Source organism: Centroberyx affinis, unplaced genomic scaffold, assembly GCF_046629955.1.
Source record: "Centroberyx affinis isolate AG114_WGS23_722 - 3 ecotype Tasmania unplaced genomic scaffold, CSIRO-AGI_Caff_v1 ptg006867l_1, whole genome shotgun sequence".
NCBI classification, from domain to species: Eukaryota; Metazoa; Chordata; class Actinopteri; order Beryciformes; family Berycidae; genus Centroberyx; species Centroberyx affinis.
The window spans coordinates 149,628-173,798 of NW_027283481.1; the positions used below are offsets into that span (position 1 = coordinate 149,628).

The 24,171-nt window shown below is 40.1% G+C and overlaps 1 protein-coding gene across 1 annotated transcript in view; it reads left to right on the forward strand.

Moving 5' to 3' along the window:
• The window catches only part of LOC139639148 (neurexin-1a-like), a 253,518-nt gene that overhangs the window by 108,492 nt on the left and 120,855 nt on the right, over positions 1 to 24,171 (forward strand). The window contains 7 exon segments of the mRNA XM_071513215.1: positions 4,544 to 4,747; positions 7,063 to 7,089; positions 13,935 to 14,057; positions 14,849 to 15,230; positions 16,664 to 16,854; positions 17,739 to 17,912; positions 22,207 to 22,326. Coding sequence (XP_071369316.1) covers positions 4,544 to 4,747; positions 7,063 to 7,089; positions 13,935 to 14,057; positions 14,849 to 15,230; positions 16,664 to 16,854; positions 17,739 to 17,912; positions 22,207 to 22,326 — 1,221 coding nt within the window.

Below are 24,171 nucleotides of genomic sequence, written 5' to 3' on the forward strand. Positions count from 1 at the left end.
AGAGGAGAGGGCTCCGTCTTATCTCTTTAGAAACTAATGTTATATTATTTTGCGCTACGGATGCTTCATATCCAGGTCAATTCATACACCTGAGTAAAGCATATAAACGAGAAACTTTGCGCTTACCTGATAATGTCAGCACAACGATTATAACAACAAGCACCGGGTAGATGTCAACAATGAAGCAAGCAATGCTGATCACGGATTCAGGATTATCATTCGCCGAAGGGAAAACAGTCCTGCAACTTCACGTGAGTATCGCACAGTAACGTTACAGCAAATGCAATCATTTGATAGGAATACGCAAGGAAACACATATCTGAAACACAATCAACATTTGGAAGATCCATCTTGATACAAAGATAGTAGGTATTCCACATGCACCGATTGTTTTCTTCTTCCTGGAGGCGGGCCTTACTATGCGCGAGGATGTTGATATAATATATTTTTTGTTCAATAAATGTCAATAATTGTTTTAAAGAGTATACTGTTATTATGTTCAATAAAAGTGTATTTTTCCTAAATCTTGAGACACCTCATATGTAAGCTAGACAGACATTTCCCCTGCTCATTACTGTGCACAAATGTACTGTATGTACTTAGGCCTTACTTTGAGCCCTTTTGGTGCCGGCAGATACATAGAAACTTCCCGGCAGGGCGCGCTTTGCGAGCGCACAAAAAAATGTTTGCTTTTTGCTTCACCTCTGCTGCTACAACTCCATCCTAGAGGAAACACTGCCTTTTTCATGTTTTTTTTTAGCTTAAATGATGGAAAATTTGCACCTGAAAATAAATACATTTTTTGTCACATTGTCACATTTGGTACCTGGGGATATAAGCACATGTTGTGGACCACAGTTGTTAACTCTATTATCACACAATCAAATGTATGCAAGTATACAAAGCTAAAGCAAGCATAGATTAGGGTTTTGGTTCTCTGGTTTCTACAGTTTCTGGTTTCAAGAGAGTGATATTCTTGTTGAAAACCTTGATGGAGCAATCACAAACCAATGACTCCAGATTAACATTGAGTGGTATTCCTTTTTAACAGTCTCTATAGGCAGAAAAACAAGACAAAAACCTGATCCTCTCATGCTAAATCTAATATTAAGCAGATCTTGGGTGGAACTTGTATTCCTGACAGCAGTAGCTGAAGTTGCCTTTTCCATCACTGTCAGCAGACACACTGGTCCATTTTCTGGTTTGCTCTCATATCATAGCCCTAATGAAGTTGCCGTATGGTCACAGAGCTAGACTTGGGGCAACAGATGTGAAGTTGGCCCAGGATGATGCTGTCTCTGTCTGTACTGGGAATGGTTTCCATGTCTCTAGAAATCTCTTCAGTTGGCAGGTTGTTTTCACACATTTAATAGCCAGTGAGTCTATTTCTTGGGCTGTGTACACTAAGATATTCAAAGAAGGCTGCAGTGAAGAAGACATGAGCAGCTTTGAATTATTTATGATGTCTCTAAGCCATTCCTTCCTGTTTATTATGGATGTTGAACATACATTTTCCAAAAGCCTTTGGCAATTGTTTTCTGGCAAAATTTGAATTGGATTGGGCCTGGTGCCCTGATACTGTGGGGCGTCACAATCCTGTGACATGCAGCTGACAGCTCTTCCTTCCTGCAGAGCCTATAGTCCTTGGGGGAGAACGGAGGGAGAACTCACTGTGTGCCTGTCTGCCATTACTTGCCCCCTTGTTAGAAGCGCAGCCTTATTTGGTACTCCTCTGAAAGCAGGTCCCCCAATTGCTCCTTGTTTTCTTGTGAAAATCAGGAAACAATGTTGTATTGTGCTTTACAAGACAGAAAATGAATGCTTGGTTTACTCTGGTATGCTCCATCTCCCCTCTGACAGCCTCCTGTTGGGTTGGCACAGGCAGAAGCTCCAGCTTCAGTCCTCTCAATTTATTTTGATATTAAACACGGGAGTGGCATTAAAAATGACTGGGCTTCCAGGATTGGATTTTTGACAGGTGCTCACTTTGCATTAGGTAATGATTCCCTCACATGTCAGTCTCCATATTTCCATATCTATCTGGGCCTTTCTTATTTATGGCATTTTTGACAACCTCTTATATGCATTTCAGCTGAGGTGACATCTAGGATGAAATGCAATATTTATGAATTTACTCCAATTGTGATTAATTTCATCCACCTATCGAGAAAACACCCAGGCAAGGCAATTATTTATATGACTAAAATGCTCTTTAATTGTGAGAGAAGTCTCAAAGTGACAAAGTGAAATCACATCATTAGTTTTCTTTTTCCCTTGGCTTTCAGTAGGCCTTTCATTTTATTCTAAAGAATGTCGACTCACCAGATTAGTTCCATATTCTTTAGTGCAATTACAGTCGGTACATTAACATCCCAGTGATAGAATGTCCCATCTTTTTCATGACTACATAAACTATTTTTCATCAATCTTCATCACCATTGTAAAGTTCAGTACATATTTTGTTGCAACTTTCTTCATTTTTGCCTTTTGTAGGATTTGTTTTTTTACCTTGAGTTTTTTTTTTTTTTTTTCCCCTCAAGGATTATCGATTTCGTATCTCACGTTAAGGCATCTCAAAAGGTTTGGCACTTGTGCTGGAGCAGGAATTTGACTCGTCACTCAGATACGTCACGCATTGTTCGGTGTCATAATTTTCACATCTTAACTTCCCAATTGCAACATATTAGCTGAACAGCTACTGTTGCTTATGTGTATACAAAGTATGTAGTACCTATAGATAAGTAAAGTGAAAAAGTAAAATATTTGTTACATCCACTATCAGCTTTCATTAAGTTTATATGAGGTTATATAGATAATGTCTGCTAGTAATAAAGAAAACATTTTTCAAGTATTAGGAGCTTGAACAGTTGCTCCATTTTTTCCTGGCATCTGCTAACAGTTTCCAAATGCAGCTCTTTGCTTTAGCTGCCTGGCAGGAGGCAGACAGTTTAGCAGTGAGAACTCGTTTGTCACACGCCCCTGTCATCTGCAGCATACCCCAGGAGGGCGTGGAGAGATTGGATTTGGGTGAGGAATGTGACGGAGTCATCCCAGGGGATGGATGTGACATTGGCTCTATGTGGCGAGGCAGTGGTGATGAGGTGGTGTGTGTACATTGGTACCCTATCACCCCGCCACTCCCGCTCTCCTCTCCCTCCAACTCTGCACTATCTGCTTCTATCTGTCTCAGCACTGCAGCTGCAGTAATGGCTTTGTTATTGGGTTATGGTTTAGTTACAGGAAACGCTGTTACAGCCTCCTGCCAGTGTTAAACAATCTCCCCAGCATTTCTCCAGACGGCTGCCTAATGCTTTGAGTAAATGCAGTCACCCTGTGCAGAAACTCAATATTAAAGGTCCACAGACTATAACAATTCTGTAGCCAATTGTATTTTTGTCCCAAGTCAATATCAATCTGTCCTTTGGTAGTTTGTCACTATTATATTGCAGATCCAAAATTTATGGATGCAATGCTGTCACTTGCTCTCTAGGAAAACATCAACCCTCTGAGTTTGTATTGATGGACCGTTCCTAAATTCTCTTTACCATTCCAATAAGGTTTTAATTTTTTTAGTAGACCTTTCTGTGCTTCTCATCATTACATTGCGTTCATCACCACCCCCCAGGTTTTTGTGTAGTTTGTCAGCTACTGCCTTAGCATGCACTCTCCTACTCAGTGCTCTCATTGACGGGGGTGCCTAAATTGGCACAGAGAAGACAGGAGTCAGGCAGAGTTTGGGTAGCTGTCAGCAGTAGTGCACAATGTAATGTGATATTAGACTTGTGCCAAGTCTTCACACATTACTCCTAGATGACATATCTGTGTGCCTGGCATTTAAGAGTGCAGTCACTTGCTCAGTGAGTCAGTGAGGTTTGACTTGATACATTGATTTATTATATTTATATTATCTTTAATTGAAGTAATTGTTGACTCTAGTCATTGTTGAATTTAGCCATAGACTGAAATATCTTGCTTTGTGTTTTTTGGGTGAGATAAAATAGTCTTTTCTATGTATGAGTAAATGCAAACCACAAATCTGAGAAGCACATCTAATGAAACCTGGTGGACTAGAGTTGTGCCTGAGTTACATCAACATCTCAACGTAATCAGTCATAATCTGTGAGTGGTCTGAATGCTCATGGACAGCACATAAATGAGTGCAGACTGTTAGGATTCTGTGTATTGCCAAGCTAGTATTGCATCAGTGCTAGCACATGCTGAATTCATCTGTCTAAACAGACATACAGTAGCCTATCTCAGTGTGTGTCTAGTGGGCTTCGAATCACGCTGAGCTGTATTTGGCTACTGACAACAAGCTAATACATATTCATGCTTCATAACTTTCCTCCTAATGACAATTGTATATGGAGCAAAACAGTGCATTAAAATGTGGTTCTTTCATTAAGATGAAAATTCAAAATGATAAATTATGTACATAGAATATACGCAGGACAGCGTTGAAAGTGACAGTCTTTGTCAGTGACGTACCGTAAAACTGCCACACTATATTTTACTAATGACTTATCTTGCTTTCTCTCCGCAGATGCGACCATCCTCAGCTACGACGGCAGTAAGTTTATGAAGATCCAGCTGCCAGTGGTGATGCACACAGAGGCTGAGGATGTGTCTCTGCGCTTCCGTTCTCAGCGAGCCTATGGCATCCTAATGGCCACCACATCGCGGGACTCTGCTGACACCCTGCGTCTAGAGCTGGAGATGGGACGCGTCCGGCTGACTGTCAATTTAGGTAACGCCTCGGAAACACACCTATCGCAGCAGCAAAGCTGTGTGTCCAGTGAAGCTAAATCATGCTCAGTAACACTTATGAATGCGCATAGTCACAGACGCACACACATGAAGCCTACTATATTGTTGTTGTATGTGTTGAATAGAAGGAGAAGGTGTAGAGACTTTCAATGGCCAGAGTCTGCGGCTCTCCGCTCACTGCCAGTTGAGCACACAGCTGCCATCGCCCAGCAGGGAATGCTCGCTGCCCGACCCACCTACTGACCTCAGATCAGCGTCTGCACATCTGTACCGCTCAAAAGGGAATTGTCCTTCCAGTTACACACACCGCTATATTCCTTCCTAGTGCCATATCGTTTGTAAATAAGTCCAGTTATCAGTCATATGAAGAACTCAATTATCTTTCTGCAGATGAAAGAGTCTTTTTTTTTTTTTTTTTATCACAAATCCTCTCAGCCAATGGTAACAGAGGACACCTGATATTATGCAACCCTTCTTTCAGTTGTGGCCAATCAGGGCCCTGCGCACATGGTCTCTCACACACACATTTTATTGTTTGTTCACCTATGCACTTTAGTAATTCTAGGAATAATGCATGATTGCACATAAACAGGCGGCAGTTACTTAATTGAGCACAGGGGAGGGCTGAGACTGACCCCCCTGCCTAAGATTAAGCAAAGGCACAGAAAGTGCCTTTGCAAGATGAAAGACACACAGTCTTGCGTGTGTGTGTGTGTGTGCGTGCGTGCACATGCATCCGCTTGTGCATGTACGCATGTGTGTCTATTTGCTCAGGAGAGAATCCAACGATGCCTGTGAAAAGTTTGATATCTCCCAAACAGAGCAATGCTGCAGAAATGATAGCCATCTATTTCTCCTTTCCACTGGCTAAACAGAAATGGGCTCCCTAAGCGGTGCCGTTTAGCGGTGCATACAAAGAAGACAGCCTGTGTCTGCTGTCAACCAGGGAGGCATGTATCCCACCACGGAAGACACCAGCGCCACACATTGACAGGGCTGACAAGTCAGATCACCGCCACTACAAAAAGATGCCCTCTGATGAGAACAACGGTTCATTGTGTTTTGTTTTCTTTTGAATTATCTTTGACACATTTAACAGTTTTCACTTTGTCCCCGGCCGCCAGCCCTTGAAGTCTGTCTTTCTCGTCTCTCTTTCAAAAGCGGAGCATTCCCTGTTAAGGGTGGGCTAGTGTTGGTCTCTGGCTGTTTGCGACCACTTTTCTGCTGTGGTTGACAACACACGACAGGCAGGGCCAAATGGGAAGGAGGGCTGGGCTTGGATCTGGGTCACCTTTCTCACAGCACAACACTGGCTAGGCATTAGGAGACAGAGTGAGGTACACAGAGAGGCACAAATAGAGGCATTATATCAGACTTCTGTTGGCTCTTGAAATATTTTTTAGCAGTCTCTGTTATTCTGTTAGTTGCAATAACAGTTAACATTTACTGTTTGTGGCAGAATCAATACAGTCATTAGTTGCAGCATTAGTAGCAGAGATAATAATAGTGGTAGTGTTTTTTGTAACCATAGTACTTCTACTACTTCTACTACTACTAGTGAGACACAGATATTCGTTGTTGACATAGTGCATATCATTATTAAGTTATTATAAAGAATGCCTGTAACAAGATTATTGACTGTAACAAGATATAGAGGTGGAAATGTACTGTGAGAAAGTGCTGAAGTCCCAATGCATGACCAGAGTAGGCTCCATGCAATATTTTGTTCAAAGCTTTTCAATTGCACATTTAAACAGTCCGCATTTGCTCCCTTGCTCAACTTTTAGAGGGCAGTGTGGCCGATTGTGGCACAGTCTTTAAATCAAGTCTCGGCAAAGTCTGTAAGAAAGAATGGAGCTTTGGACCGCCTCCCAAGTGACCCTGTCTGACCCTGACCACAATCTGATGCTCTCCAATTGTAGATAATCCAAGACATATCCTCCTCTGGCTTGATAAACTTGGTTTAATACAGTAAACATTTCACATTTAGCTACATAGACAAAGTCAAACAAAACAATGAAAACAATGTAATTTAGTCAAACCTATGGCCTTGTGGTTTTGTATTACAATTTGCCGTGGTGTTGGCTCCTGTAAAGCAATGCCTTGCTCCTCTGGCACAAATCCGCTGCAGTGCTGTTACCAGATCACTGTGGCTAAGGGCTATGGGTGAGAGCATCAGAGGACGGAGAGTGTCCGTGTGTGTGTCCCCAGAGGGGTGGACTGTCTGCTTTGATGATGTCTGCAGCTGTAACGTTGAAAGATGAATTTATCTCTCATCTATTCTCCCCCATCTAGATTGTATCAGGATTAACTGTACCTCCAGTAAGTTACTGTTCACCTTTCTTCTTCTCTACCTCTTACTGTTCTGGACACTTGATGGTCATTCATGTTTTAGTACCTAGAACTGTCTTTTGATAGGAAATGAGGCAGCAGGGTACTTAGATTCGATTGATAAACCATGCTGACCATGTTTCCTTCTGCAGCCAGTATATGATCCTGAAATTCAAATATATATATATATATATACTAAAGCTATGGCATTGGGAATTCAATCAATGCAGTGTAATATATCTGACTGGCATCTCGCATCGACATAGACATTACATTTTATCATACCAATTCCGAGAGATATGGGTGCTTTAGAAATGCTTGGTGGTGTTGTGTGCATCTGCTGTCCGGCAGAATAATGAGTCGGGGAGGAGATGGAGGGAGGCTCGAATTAATGACAAACCCAAATATGGCAGTCAACTGTGATGCTACACACTCAGTTGTTTCTAATTAACGAACCTTGGCACTCCTAAATTCAGACTGATATAAAATGCATGCGTTGGAAGCACAGGTATTTTAGACATGCATGATTTCCCTGGCTCCCCTTCTGTTTTTTTTGTTTCTTTTTAACTTCAGTATTTCATGCTACTTGTAAATTGATGAGGCCGTTCGAGGCAGAAAGGAAATACAGAGTGTGATTTTATTATTCTCATTAACCTGCCTCACAGAGCAGAAAGGAAGGGATGAAGAGGGAGGGAGAGAGAATAGATCTTGTAGTGGGATTCATAGAGGGTGTGTGTGTGTGTGTGTGTGTGTGTGTGTGTGTGTGTTTCAACAAAGAGGTTACATTGCAATATTTTGGGAGGGAAATATCTGTGACATTTATTATTCAGGAACAGTGATGAATTAATGATTGCTTCTCTGGAGTCATAATACATGAGCCTTCTTCCTGTTTAATGATTCTGAAGTGATAGACACGCTATCAGTATCATGACTGAAGATTGTCACCAATATAAATTAGACAGTTTAAGGCATCTGTACATTTTTCACAGCTACGTACTGTATAGAGATGCTCCACAAATCTTTTTAGTCTGAAAACATGAGTGTTAGATCTATTTGTGTCTGAAGAGTTATTTGAAGGTCATTGCATGATGACAATCGGAGACTTACACAACAAACGCCTCCACACAGCATCACATGACGTGACCTCTAGACATGCCTCTCTGAGCCAGCCCTTCTTAACACCTTTCTAAATGCTAAATAGCATTGTTCATGCATCTTGGAATGTGTCCCTTGTTTGTGTATGCAAATCAAAAACCCTAAGCTCTAATTCCCTCCTACAATGCGTTAAAAGGTCATTCTTTGTTTATAATGATAGTGTGAAGGCATAATCTGTGCACACATTGAACACCAATAATTCCTATTCTAATGCCTGCCACACATATGGCAGAGTACTTCATTTCTATGGTTAGTTATTCATTCCCTTCACTAATAATTTTCATTTGCTTTCACTCTTCTAGAGGTGAAAGCAACCCAGTATGACCCTATATATTACTACCAATGGAACAAGTGCTGCTCTGAGAAAAGAAGCTCTAAATGTCATAAAGTACATAATCTTTTAGGTGTAGGTATAATGATTGCTGTAAACATTGGCATGAAATGAGTTATTTCTTTTTAATAGTGGCAGATTTAGGTCTAGTACAAATCACTGCTAATAGGCTGGAAGGGTTCAGAGTGGCTATTAAATGAGTTGGAAGAATGCAGACTTAAAAATTACCATGCATCACTAGTTCCTTGTGTTTTTGGATTTAAGGGGTTTTAAAGTGACATGGTCTACAAGCCTTGGTTTTGTTTGTGCACAGTTTGTTGATGTAGTCTCTTGATTCTACATGGCAAAAAAGTTCTACTGCAATCCACGGTCTCCACTGACTATTACACAATGCTTCATGTTGTCACAACTCTAGGAATATTGGATGTTTTCATAGAAGTTAGAATGACATGAATCTATTGTGTATTGATGGCACAGGCTTTAGTGTGGATGTTTTGCACACATCACTAAACTAAGCTAAAGCTAAATGACAAATCGTCTTGGTAAAATTGGTTCCATCAACATTTGGGAACATGCCAATGGAGAAGCTCATGCTTAAGTAAAATGGAGAAAAAAGAAAGGAAACAGCAGTTCTTTCTTTCATAGATCCAGACCTAATTGTGTCATAGAAAAATGTTTAATTGAAGTTCTTGGAAAGAACTGTGCTAAGCCAATGCATTTTTTAAAACCAAAGTTCTATTTAGGAAGAGTTAGCGTTTAATTTTTTTTCCTAGGTTGTTATTTTTCTCCGTGTTATTTTTGTCCTCTTTTTTTCTCGTGTTAATTAATGTGTCTTGTCAGGCGCTGCAGCTCCGGTCAGCTTGGTGGATGAAGAATTTCAGCACCGACTCAAAGAACACATCACTGTCAATTAGGGACCTAGGCTCCCTGGGGCTGCCCGGAGCTGTCTGAAGAAAACACTGCCACTTCGACTTAAACACTGTTAACAGGCACTGAGTGACAACAAACTAAAAATATACACTAAAAATATCTTGTGACAGATTGGCTTTTTTGTCTGCCATGCTGGTGTTGTATTATTCATTAACTTGAACTGCAGTATAATCACAATTTACAGTGTAGTCAGGATATGTTGATGAGGGCATCTTTATGTGATTATTCTTTCCATGACTTTCTTTTGGCAACATCTCAAGGCAATTTTGTATCCCATGATTGATGATATTCAGGCATCAATCTTGGATTTTGAACTTATTCAGTGTGAAAGAGGTGCAGGGATTCCTTGTATGCATAAATCATTTACGCAGATGCACAATGTAAGGAATAATAGATAAAGTGATTTTAAGGGATGATCCAGAGGCAAAGAATGACTTGACACAAAAGTAAGATGGGCAACAAAATGCTGAATAAATGAAGTGCTAATTTCACTTATTTATTGCCAACTGTTATAGGGTTGCACCTCTGCAACCACTGTAACTTTCTTTCAGCAGTGCTTGAGAACCTACTTGCCTGCTAACCAGTTGATGAGTTAAATTTAATTAGCATTAATACTGGCATTCACAAATATTGTACATATTGTACATATTGCACATATACATTCAAAACTGCATTGCTAGATCTGTCTTGTTTCTAAAATGTTTGCTGGATTTTCTATTTCAACACATAAATTTAGCATTTATGAATTACACTGGGATTTTTAAAGTTACAGATGTCACTGGCATTACTGCTGATACGAGCAGCAAACATACCTCAATGTTTTTTTGGTTACATTATAACATCTGGGCTAAAAGATAAGACATATTGGATGACTAGTGCTTTCATGACTCTGATCAGTAACATTTTGGAGGCAACTTTAAAACCTATTTATTCAACTCATTGATTATGTCAGTGTATTGCTGAGATGGAATGCTCAAATCTTGCTAGCATATTAATTTAGAGCAGTGATCAAACAGTCATGTCAGAGGGGTCTGATTAAAAGTAATGAATACCCTCCAGCCAGTAAAAACTGAGAATTCACTCAGGCCATGGTGTAAACAAAAATAATGGACACCCTCCAGCCAGTCAGAATGGAGTATTTACCCACGCTATGGTGTAATGGAGTGTCATGGTGCCCACCCCCATGCTAGGAATGGTAAATGAGGCTTTCCTAATCTTTGGCAACAAATGGAGGAATGTGTCAAACAGACTATTTGATTCTATCACTTGTTTATAGGCTAATTATAGTGTAGACTGGTGGACTTAAGGATACAAAATGTCCCACTGCTGACACAGTAAGGCTAGAACTACGAAGAGGAACACAAATTAAATTATGACCACATGAAATTACCAATTATTTGGCAAGTTTACTAAGTCCTGCCATGCTAATGAGGTCAGCTGCAATTGCCAATTAGAATCAGACCTTGCTACCTTGGTCTAGGTTTGTGTGTGTCCACCAGTGAAAGCATAGCATCTGGTGGAAGATAAAGAACAAAGAAGTGCTTTAACAAATGAGCTGGAAATAAGAGCCAAACCATTATGAGGATGTTCTTCATGGTTGCAATGTCTTAGTTTCATAAAAAGGCTAACAAGTAGGCTCATGGGTCATTGTAATGGAAACATTAGCAAGTGACACTAAAAGCATTAAATGGGGATGTTAAAAACACTGATATCCAATTACAGTTATAGCATACAGAAGTGTTTTCTTATTAAGCCAGAACATGGTTTACGTGACACAGTTAGGCAATTATTGCTAGAAGTACTCACTTTCCTGTGATGCAATTACAGCAAGACTTAGCCTTTTTCAAAAAAGCCTTTTCAGCCTTTTCAATAACGAGTGTAATGTCGGGAACAGTCTGTTTATAGGACACCTAAAAGTCAATGCGAATGGCATGAAATAATGGGTCAGTATTGATTGTCGTCATTTGTTGTTTTAACACCATTTAACCTATGAATGTTTGAACATTTTTACAATGGGTTTTCAATTAGCAAGGTATTGATTGGACAAGCAGGTCTCCTAGTATGGCCTGCTAAGCTGTCCTAGCCATGTCCGCAGGGTTTGATGTCTGTGTTGACAGTAATCCAGCAGTAGTGGCCTGCTGTGTGGTCAGAGAGTCCCTCTCCACTCCACCTGGGTGAGTCACAGTGTGGGGGCAGGCAGCCCCAGTATCCAGCCTGTCATCCAGCCAGCCAGAGCTGATTGACTGGATAATCACATCTTCTCATCCTGCCCTGTACCACACTTTTCCACTGTTCCCTTGGGCCTGAAGTCAATGAGGCAGGGAGAGATCACTGTAGATCCATCACTGCAGATAGATCACTATCAGAGAGGACACTAGAGAGGGCTGGCTGCAGCAGGCAGTGGGCTAAAGGCCCTTACTGTCTGGCCAGTGGCCGGAGGCTTGGACCACAGACTGCACTACAGGCTTAAACCTAGCCCTACTGTAGTGTATGTCGCACAGGAATGTGCTGCTTAATGCGATTGACCTCTTTTCCCCTTCCTTTTCTTTCCTCCTTGGAGAGCAACAAGGACAGGATGATGGAAGGCAAAGATCAAGCATCCTTTCAAGTCCAACTCCATCCCATTATTTCATATCTCTCCCCCTTAATCCCTCGCCAGTCGTCTGGTTTCAATCCTGCCCCGGTGTTTAGTGCTTACAAAGCAGAACTGCGCCTCTGAGATTGAGTGTGTCCCAGTACTTTGGCACCCTCAGATTTGCATACACATTGCATTGGGGCTTTGAAGATTGCAGAAAAGGAGGAAATAAATAGCCATAAATGGGTTCAGTGGAATGAACCTGGCACCCATCTGAAATGCTCCCCACAGTGGGCAAGGTATCTGGAGCCTGGGGATTTTAATATTGTCACAGTGGCACATCCTCATTGGCCTGTTTGGTATATGTGCGCCTGGCAGGGGAACATCAGAGCTATACAGAAATTCAAAGATGCTCTAAGACAGAGGCTGCATGAAAAAATAATGTCTTGCCCCATTTGGACCAGTGTTGGAATTTCTAAATACAGAAGCATATCTTTTGGAGAGAGACTTTTTTATCTGCTGAATGAGATCACTGAGATGTGGTGCAGTCGCTCTGATTTATCTGCGATTGTGAATTTGATTATCTCTTCCAGAGCTCTTTGGCACCTTGATCAGATGTGACATCTCCATTCACGTCTGCTAGCTGTGGCGCAGTTCAATAAATATTAAATGTTGCTTTCAGGATTCAGTGAAGGGATGAATTGAAATAGCCATTGTGTTATGAATTAAATTTATTTAAATGGTCACTGGGTATTATTATTGTATGTATTGAATTGTTTGAAAGTCCATCAGAGTGAATAATTATTGTAGCACTACTGGCTGAAAAATACAGTATTAAAATTGGGTTCTAACCTGTGCCTACATAACAACATATCATGGGCTAGTGTCTTGCTTCCTCAAGGCATATTCATACTTTTTTCAAACACCCATTCATTCTCACGGGTGCTAATAAAAATCACATTCTATATTTCCTTTTTTCTACTACTGGATTGCCAGGGACATCGACCTGTCTGCCTCACTGCCATGGGGCTCTTTCTACCACCTTGCATATTGCTTACATTATGCAAGTATTCTTTTCAGTATCACTACTTCATTTCATGTGGTGGAGATGAGAGAATTACAATATTGGGTTGCACTGTTATAGGTAAACAAGATGGAGAGTGATGCTCGGTCGTTTCATGTCTAGCTCTGTCATAGCCTTTTGGTGGTAATTTGCTGCCACCAAGTGGCATAATAGGAATAAAAAATTCTAAAAAGGATAATTCACAGGAAATTACAGAATTTATAGTCTGAAAAGTCTCATCTTCCCTTGTTTTTTGGGCTAACCAAAAAAACAAAAACAAAACAAAAAAAAAAGCTAATTGCTCATTTCCTTATTACCATGCTATCATATCATTATTGGCTATCATTTGTCCACTGATGCATGTTTCTCTTCACAATGACATGTCTTAGCAGAGCACAGACACTATACCTATAGACTATACCTTTACAGCAAAGCAGTTTATTTGCATACTGTAGGTAATAACAACTTGGCTGCCTGATTACTGCCTCCCTCCTCTGTGTGAAGAAAATGGTGTTCAGTGAGAACTGTGAAATCTGATGCCTTATCTAATGATGCGGCCAATACAGCAAATGCAAGTCAGAATGATACGTTTTTATGGACCATTAACTATGTTTACCTTAATGTTTTCTGCCTCTGTCAAACTGCTTAACTCATTCACTCTTTCTTCCTTTCTATCTCCCCCTCCTTCCATCTGTTTATATCTACTATCTCTGAGCCTGTCTGTTGATGTATGTGTGTGTATGTATGCATGTGTGTTAACCATTGTTTGGACTGTCCTGCAGGCAAAGGTCCAGAGACTATTTTTGCGGGTCAGAATCTGAACGATAATGAGTGGCACACAGTGCGTGTGTTCAGGAGGGGAAAGAGTTTGAAACTGACCGTAGATGATCTGCCGTCTGTAGAAGGTACTTCTGTCCCTCCACTCCTGCAACAGAATAGTGTTTTTTCTCTTGTAGACTTAGACCTTCCATAACATTTGTTGGGCTCATATTCTAGGTAAGACACATGCTCCATTACAGAACAGATGGGAAAAGATAACTTAAAGTGTATCATTCTTTACTACACTATGCTGTGACAGATTGTAGTTTTTGCTGATATGGAGATAGCAATCATACATTTTGTTTTCTTTTGGAGTAGACCATTGCAACTTTTCCTCAGTCAAAATAATCTCTTGTCTGCAGCTGATAAAAAACGTGGCTGCTAGTTTTTTAGCCAGAGATATCTTCATTACCCTGGACTCCAGTAGAGACCATATTTGTTAAAAAACAAAACAAAACAAAACAAAAAATTCAGACCCATGCATTGTTTTGTTCCAGTCTACATTTTTGTCATACAATTTTGTAACACCCTATTTCTATCTAAATTGCCTTAACTCAATGGCAAGTTATTATTGACTAAAATCTACACAGAAAACAATAACTAGTGATTTTGCAAGTAGGGCTACAAGACTTTGGAAAAGATGAAAACAATGCATGCATTGGAAGACTTGAGTCCTGCTTTTATAAACTTTTAGTTTTGTCAGAGAACCCATTTCAGCATGTTGACTTCTATTTCTTCTGCCTCCTATATTATTATTATTATTATAAGTATTAATATTATTATTTGGAGCATGGGTAGTTGACCCAGGATGCATGAACTCCCCCCATCCCCCCAATAATATCCTCTCTTCCTCCCCACCCCCTTCTGCTGATCAAAGGTCAAATGGCGGGTGACCACACCCAACTGGAGTTCCATAACATTGAGACGGGTATTGTGACAGAGAAGCGCTACATGTCCATGGTGCCGTCCAACTTCATTGGCCATCTGCAGAGCCTCTCCTTCAATGGCATGGCCTACATAGACCTCTGTAAAAATGGTGACATTGATTACTGTGAGCTCAATGCCATGATTGGCTTCAAGAACATCATTGCTGACCCTGTCACCTTCAAGTCGCGCTCCAGCTATGTGACCCTCACTACCCTACAGGCCTACTACTCCATGCACCTTTTCTTCCAGTTCAAAACCACCTCCTCCGACGGCCTCATCCTGTTCAACAGCGGGGACGGAAATGACTTCATTGTGGTGGAGCTGGTCAAGGGGTAAGTTGACGCTGCAGAAACTTTGATTAGGCTTTCTCCCATACACAGATCTAGTCACATATCAGTTTTAATGATTCTGGTACATCTTCAAGTGATTTGATTGGGCTATTTGGACCTTAAAGTGGTCCTTGTGATGTTTTTTCATTGCTGAGATCACCTGATCAACTGTCAATCAAACAGTGTGTTCAGTACTGGGACGTATTTTTCCTTGGATTTTCTGTTGATGAACTTCGGGTTTCTGTAGTTTTTCTTCGTCTGTACAGCCATGGTGGCTATCGCTGCTCATGCTAACTACCCAGTTGCATTCCAGCAGCAGTAACAGCGGTTTGTTTGGAATAAATAGAAGATATTTATTCCAAACAAACCGCTGTTGCTGCTGCTGAAACGCATCACTTCCTGTGTGCCAGAGGATTTTTCCCGGGAAAGAGCTACCCGACATCGGGTGTTTAGAAAAGCAGATGTAAAAGCTTTGATGAACTGAGTATAAGTTGAATCACTAGAAGTAGCTAAACATTTATTTATATGAAAATCTTGCGGATTGTGATTTTAATACTGCATCTCTTCCTACTGTATGGCCATTTTTAGACAGAATTTAATTCTTGACAGCTTTTCATGCCATCAGTGTGGGGATTCAAATTCTTTTCTTATCACCTCCATGCCAGAATATTTGCTGAAAGGGCTTTCGGCTATTACTGTTCTTTTTAATCATCATGAAGGCACAACAAACGCCCAACATAAAAGGGAATTGGCTACACAGGGCTTCACTTCTCATTGCCAGATTGCAGCATATAGAATGACCCTCTTTTAAGTAATGCCTGAAGTTAAGGTGTTATGCCATGTGCAAAAACATTAAAGTAGTGTATTTGAAGCAAATGGAGTGTGTAAATCATAATGTGCCTATGGACTAAAGAATTTAAGTCCAGACTCAAGACCCAGTTTTTCAGCACAGCCTAGAACCAATGTTAACTCTGCAGTCTGTCGTTCACTTAGCCCTCCTGCAGACTGCTGTGCTGCCTGATACTCTCATATCTACTCATACGTGCATGTGGGCTCATAGCTCATACACACACACACACACACACACACACACTCACACTCACACACACACACACACGCCCTATTTCTTGTTTTTGATGTATTTGAGCTCACTCTTGCTTTTATTATCCGTATTATTATCTGTGTGGTGTCCTTTGTTGTCTATAAAGCAGTTGATGACAGTCCTATTTGTAAAAAGCACTCTGTAAATAAACTAGACTTGACAACACATTTGAAACAAACTGTAAAAACAATAACCTTGTTTTTTTTATTTGAATTACGATGACACCGGCAATGCTACAATCTTCAAATCTTAGTTTAGATTTTGCCTCACTTTGATGTACTTCCATTCGTTTCCATGGTTGCATCCACTCATTATGCGCAATATCTGATTCCAGGTACCTGCACTATGTGTCTGACCTGGGAAATGGAGCCCATTTGATCAAGGGCAACTCTAACAAGCCCCTGAACGACAACCACTGGCACAATGTCATAATCTCCAGGGACACAAACAACCTCCACACGGTCAAGATTGACACCAAGATCACCACCCAGACTACCACCGGAGCCAAAAACCTGGACCTGAAGGGTGTGTAGGCAGTGATGCTTATTATATCATAGCAATATTAACATTTAGATTAGATTGTCATGTTGTTGTCAACAAAAACTTCAAGTCATTTTAGTCTTGTTACTGTTGTACTTTCAGAAGCTCAGGCCATTATTTTTGTATTTTTTTGTCATTTGTGTAAATTAATCTATTTTTTTTACAATAATCATTTCATTGAAAGAATGATCTTGTCATAAGACAGTAACTTGCTCGAGCTACTGGCTCAATTATTGGCTCTGAGTGAAATTAGTTTGAGTAATTTAAATTGAGGGTTAAGTAGTAACATATTATATTAACACAATTACAATACTTACTGAACATGATTAGAGTTTTGTGATTACAAATACTTAATAACTTCACATATCATAATATAAATAAACATCATTCTTTCAGCTAGAAAAGATGCTTAATCATGATTGATAATAATTGCACTGAAATTATTGGATAATTGCGGATAATCCCAAACTCCTGGTCTTGAGTCAGAAAAATGCAATAGATTAGAACACATACTTTAAATTATTTATTTTTCAGGACATATTTGATAGTCATATTGCTCAGTTCTGGATGTAAGCTAAAATGTGAAGTGGCCACCATCTGCAATTCATAATGGAGTCAGTAAAATAATATGCACAATATGATGACGTATACTGTGAGTTTTCTTTTTTGTTTTTTTGATCATCCACTAGGGGTCAGTGTTGTCATATTTTTAATAAGTAGCACTCCTTACTCCTCTCCTTTTCTGTACTGTACATGTGAAGTAGTGTATCATGCACCTTTGCAGACACCTATAGTTCCAGGCTCCTGCCTCCTCAGTCTTATACAGTAGATGCAACTATGCATCCCTCTGTATGTTTCTGTCTGTTCAGGTGACCTTTACATTGGTGGGGTGGCCAAGGAGATGTTCAAGGAGCTTCCCAAACTGGTGCATGCCAAGGAGGGTTTCCAAGGTTGTCTGGCATCAGTGGATCTAAACGGACGCCTCCCAGACCTGATGTCAGATGCCCTGGACTGTGTGGGACAGATAGAGAGGGGCTGTGAAGGTGAGTAGCCCCCTCCCGGCCACTAGGGGAAACAGCAAGCCTTTTTTGTAGCCTAAACTCTGTTGTCATCCTTACATTATGTGTCTAACTTCTTTTATCCTGGTAGTTAGGCAGGTCCTGGTAACAGGTGTCAACATCACGCTCACTTCTGAATTATGTTGGTTACCTGCTTAAAACGGGAGGCTGTATACCATTTGGGATTTTAAAAAGAAACAGAACACATTTTTAGGCGATTTCATTGATCAATTCGGGGAAAAGCCCTCGATGCAACACTGTAATTCCTCTGGATTCCCCTCATTATCACATAACCATTCTTGAGGGGTGAATGCAACATCATGCAAATACTGTAATGCTGATCAGTCTTCCCGGTCTCACGCTTGTGTGTACATGGACACACACACCGTCAGGCACACCCACCCAGACACCCACACTGACAACCTGTGGCACATCATTTAACATCCATAAAGTGTGTTAGTATTCTGTTAGGATGCATCAAGCTCTGACACTCCTCCATCGGCAATCATTTCTGTTTCACTTGGCCATAATCAGATTACGCTCTCTGCCATATTTGTACTGCCAGTGTTATTTTCCATTTTATCCCCATTCTGTTTTGCTCTATGCATGCTTGCTGGATCTGAGTGTTTGCCAGAAGCAATCCTCTTGAATTATGTATGAAGCCTTTGTTGCATGCATGAATATTATTTGCCCAGTCTAATGTGTGCACCACATCCAAAGACAATATTTGATTTATTTTTCAACGTCACTCACTTAGTTTAATTTCAGATTTCACAATGCCATCCATTCTTTTCTATTAAGCACACAACTTCTGATCTTTCCATGTTCCCAACATTACAAATATAATCATGTTCAGTGCCCGATGTGGGCAAATTTGCTGTTTGTGTTATGTGCCATGCAGAATCAGTGATCACTATCAGTGGGAAACGGTCTCTACGATAACACGTTTATTGAGTCGTGGTGATGGAGTGAGTAGATAGTCTGTAAATATTGATAGCGGATGAGTGAAAGAGGGAACTTTATCAGATTGTGCATGACAGCAAATATGTGATTTTTATATATACTGTAGAGGACTTTACATAATAGACAAAACCATAGCCACTTCCCATAATAACGACTAAACACGTGCATGTTTTTACATTTCCCTCGATACTTCATATTCACTGACGCAATGTAGAGAGTGGTTACTGTTAAAACAGAATATTTCCCTTAACTCGGCCTCCATTCTACGATCTTCCCCCTCTGGCTCTTTCCAAGGATTTATCTGTCTCATTCCTCACTCTGTCTCTCCTGCTTCAACAGTCTGTGTTTCTGCTAAACCGCCTCTGACATCTCGGTGCTTTACTAACAGTTGGTATACTTTGCCTTTTCCTTTCTTATTATTTTGCTGACAAAAGTTGCATTGATGAAAGCTGACTTGCAAGGTAGATAGCTTTGTCTGTTTGATACAGAGTCTGATATCCCTCCCCTCTGCATCCGCAATGCCTCTGCCCTCACCTCTCCACAGTCTCTGCCTCCACCCTTACCACATTTCCTTGAGCAAGACGACTACTCAGTCTGCCACTCACTCACCTGTCATATGGAATGGGCTTCAGCCTCATAGGAATACAAGGATCACTTCACCATCTTGTATCAAAGCCTATGGGGCTCTTGTTTTGACTTGCACTCACACACTGTATGTTGCATTTAATTATACATGACTATGTTTTTACTGTGGTTATGTTATTTCCATTTTTTGTTAACATGAGGCATATTATTGTTTTGCATGACTTTATTATATGTTTTCTGCTGCATGCATGTAATTACACCCAATCATTTATTATGAATTCCATATTAAAATAGGCGAGGATTTACCTCTTCACAGGAGTCGTTTTTTTGTTTGTTTTACATGTAATTTTTTTTATTGTTGTTATGAGTCCCATATTTTCCAGTGCCATATTGTTATTATAGTTTCCAGGAGTCTTTACATTGTCACTTTGTAAGCAAAAAAAATATCTCAAGCAACAGGTTTCAGCTCTTTAAAAGTTGCACAGTGAAAGGCATCATAGTGATACTGAAATAAAGTAACACAACTGGCAAATAACAGGACTGGCCAAATGTCACTGTGTCTAAATATGCAACTAATTAAGTATGCTAATAAATTAATGCACATACATTACAATAAATAAATAAAAATATAACAAGATTATAATAGTTACATGTATAATAAAAAATAATGCTAAAATGAGGAGATTTAATTATCCTTTACTTCATGCTTTACATATGATTCAGTGAAAACATCAAGAAAATGGCTACTTTCCTCCATGGATGATTTATTCTTTAGAAATTCTCATAAGTATTTTATTAACCAACACATTCATGACACATCTATAAGCATGCCTTCACCCATGTATTGTCACATTATTTTTCTTGACCCTTAATGTAGTAATGATGCATTACATTCATGACACAATTATTAGGCACATCATGAGGTGAGATTGGGCACATACATAATGTAATCATAAGTAAATTGTGTAGTTGCACACAATATGGACATGTATTTTATTTAGATACACATTTACTCATGAACTAGAATTTTTTATGTATTTTTTCCCAGAAATTAGACAAGTGGCGAAATTAATGTTATTTACTGCATTTTGCTGTGTTTTTTTCCAGCCTTGTGTGGGCTACAGTAAAAGCTTAACCTATTAACCAGTTACCATAGCTACTCTGAGGGAGACAAGCAGCTACTGTGGCATCAATATAGTCAGAGAAAAAACAAGAGGGCATATGCGGAAGAGACTGTATTGTGTATTCCACAGATGAGCAAAACCTACAGAAAGTCTACAAGAGCAAAGAGGCTCAGAACAAGAGTAAGGGTAAACACACACATGCTGTCAGTGCAAACATAATGACTCTACTAAACTATGGAAAAAGCTAGATGTGTTCTGAGTATGTCATTATATGGCTATATAGAGGAGTGCTAGATGTGCCAAACAGTAAGTGTGTCATGATGTTATGATCTTATGATGGTGTGCTAGATGTGTCATGAGCGTGCCATAAGTGTCCAGACAATGATAAGCATCACCAATAAGATGGCCAGTATTAATGAGTATATAATCCAACACAAAAATAATTTAAATGTTACAAATACGGTAAAACCTTTGATTTAATTTGTTAAAACATAGCAGACATAAAACAATAATAATAATAATAATAACATTAACATCCATACTAACCCTTTTCCCATTCCACTAACATTTCTCCATTAACTGAAATAACTCAGGGGATTGCTGTCAGACAAACAGACAGACAGGCGGACAGTCTGTACAGTTTTATACCTGTGCAAATTGGCCCAGACTGACAGACTGACTGACCAATTGACCGATACGCTGGTTGAGTGATGGAAAGGATAGATGCCGAGCCGAGAAGATCAAACACTTTGACTGTAAACTCATTTGGGAGTAGTATCACACCTCGCTGTCTGCCAGCCATGGAAATGCATCAGTATGGGAAGGTGCAAATGTTACATACTAAGCTGCTCACTGCACAGCTAGATATGATGAAAGTCTGTGGTTGGTCCTTTTAAGATCATCTGCTAACCACCGCTATTTTGTTGCTACTTTTTAAGAGAATCAATATGTCAGCGCTATACAGCCCAGGAGCTGGGTAACTCTATGAATACATTATAACTCAATGTATACTGTTCCCTTTAGCTTTCTGTATTCTGCCATACCTAACTGTAAAATATGAAATAAAATGAGGAGCAAGAAAGAGGGTAATGAAAAATCAGTAATGACAACCATTTTAATCCCAACATAAGAATTATTTGAACTCATTTAAATACCTCAAATGTTTTTTTATGGTGTTTATGTATATATATGTGGTGTTTTTGCTGTGTCTGTTTACAGAATATGTTTACTGAGTACAAATAGATTCATAGGGGGGTTCATGAACAGTAGTAGTTCTTAAGGTACATTAGAGTACATTAGACATTAGACAGAAGTACATTAGATTGATTTGTAAAGATTAAGCACCCATGCAGTTGTTTCTTATTAACAGAATGTGAATGTAGAATAGAATGCAATGTATAGCTAAACACACTGTAGCTGCGAGTGTGTTTGCATTGCACATGTGTGTTTGTATGGGCCGTGTGTTCGCAGTAGCTTATTGTCTGTATTTTCTGTGTGGCGTTTAATTTCACACATACTGTCAGGCTGCAGTCTAGAAGCAAGGCAGACTGTATATCCTCACACTGGAAAAGTCTGCTTACCCGGTGGTTCTTTGTCTCCGTACCCAGGCCCCAGCACGACGTGCCAAGAGGACTCCTGTGCCAACCAGGGTGTGTGTCTTCAGCAGTGGGAGGGCTTCAGCTGCGACTGTAGCATGACGTCTTTCGGAGGGCCGCTCTGTAATGACGGTAGGACTCCTCCTCCGCATTCTACTGTTTAGAAATCAACATTTATTTGACTCAAACAAGCACACAGTAAACGTAAATTAGGGCAGACTGAATTCTTTTGTCTCGCCCATGCATTAAGGCCGGACGATGGGTCTTTCATTTGTCCAAGCACATCACACAAAATGACATGCCGCTTAGGCTCCTTACAGCATTACATGCATTATGTGTTCCATCTGTTGAGCTAATTAACTGTATCCAGAAAAAGCTTTGTGCCAGACCAGTAAATGTAGGTGTTTGCATCAACAACAGAGACATTTTTATCCTATGCTATCAAACAGTATTTGTGTCGCTGCTCGCTATTGTTCCGGAGACTCGGTTCAATTCCCTTATTGTATTCTATGCTTGTGTCCTTACTGAGCAGAACCTTGGCAAGGAAATGTGACCCATTTCCCTTGTGAACTGACGCAGATGCTGATCGAACTAGGTTAAGGCCCAAACTTCTACTGTGTACTGGAGACTGACATGCTGTAACTTGGTTAATTAGAGTGAATCTAGTCACAGATTTTAGTAGTTCTGCTTTGAGCTTTGAATATTCATTGTATTCACTAAGGGAGTCGAGAGCTGTTTCTGTACAATCCTTTGGAATCATATCAGAGATTTAGTTGGGATGATAACTTCCACATTTGTGACATCTGGCTGACAATTTATTTAAGTTAATTAAAATTTGAGACACAGCAATGAACCACTAGAGGGAGCAACAAACTATGATTTCTACTAAACTAAACAAACAAAACAGAACAAAAACACAAAAAAATCCATTACAATAACATATTATATTATATTTATGCACAATTTTACCAGAATTTATGTTTTACTTGTGCATTGTACGGACAAATACCAAACAGAATATACGCAACACACACACACACACACACACACACACACACACACACACACAAAAAAAACACACACACACACCATACAGATTTAAACTTATTTCGAGCCGCATGATGTAAGTTAAAAGTTCTGCTATATTAATCTCTCTTAAACACAGTTAAATGGGCATTGGGTTGGGGGGATTGCGTTCTCATTAATGTTTAGCTGTAGAGAGAAGTAGGGTAATGTCTGCACCACCTTTAGAAAATAGGCTACTTTCTTATGCAAAATATGCACAAGGGATTTTGTTTGGTCATTATTTTCTTCTGCGGTGGTTCACACAGTAAGGGGTGAATGGGCAAAGTGCTGAACTGCATTAAGGAGAAAAAGAACGGAGTGGGCACTCTGGAGATGACACAAAAAGCAGAGGAGGGTGCACCATAAATGTTAATGCATTCTGAGTCACTACTGCCAGCTCGATAAGACCCCATCTTTTGTTATCAACAGAAAGTGTTAATAGATTCCAGTGCAGCCTTACACCCTGCACATATCCGCTAGCCATGATAACACTAAAAGGATTCTTCTGTCCAAGAGATGTGAGCTTGAGTGTAGCACATCCTGACCCCAACCCTCTCCTTCCCTTTTTTCTTTTTTTTTTTCTTTGTCATCTATCTCGCTTTCATTCCTCAGCCTGTGTTAGGATCAACATAGAGGTAGGGTTATGCTGGAGGTGTTGAAGGATATTTTTGATGGCGAACTCCTCATGAACCTGCCTTGTGCATTTAAGGGAGATGCAGTTCGGAAGTCGTTTTTTTTCTGCTGTCATACATATTCATCCTGAGCAGGCCCACGAAGCTCATTTACAGCGCTGGGAGGAGAGCCGCTCACAGGACATCCATGCATATATTATCGCTGAGTTAAAGCACTGTACCTGCTGAGCCTTGTTACTGGAGCTAGTCTCATTACTCCTGCTGACCCAACAGCACAACG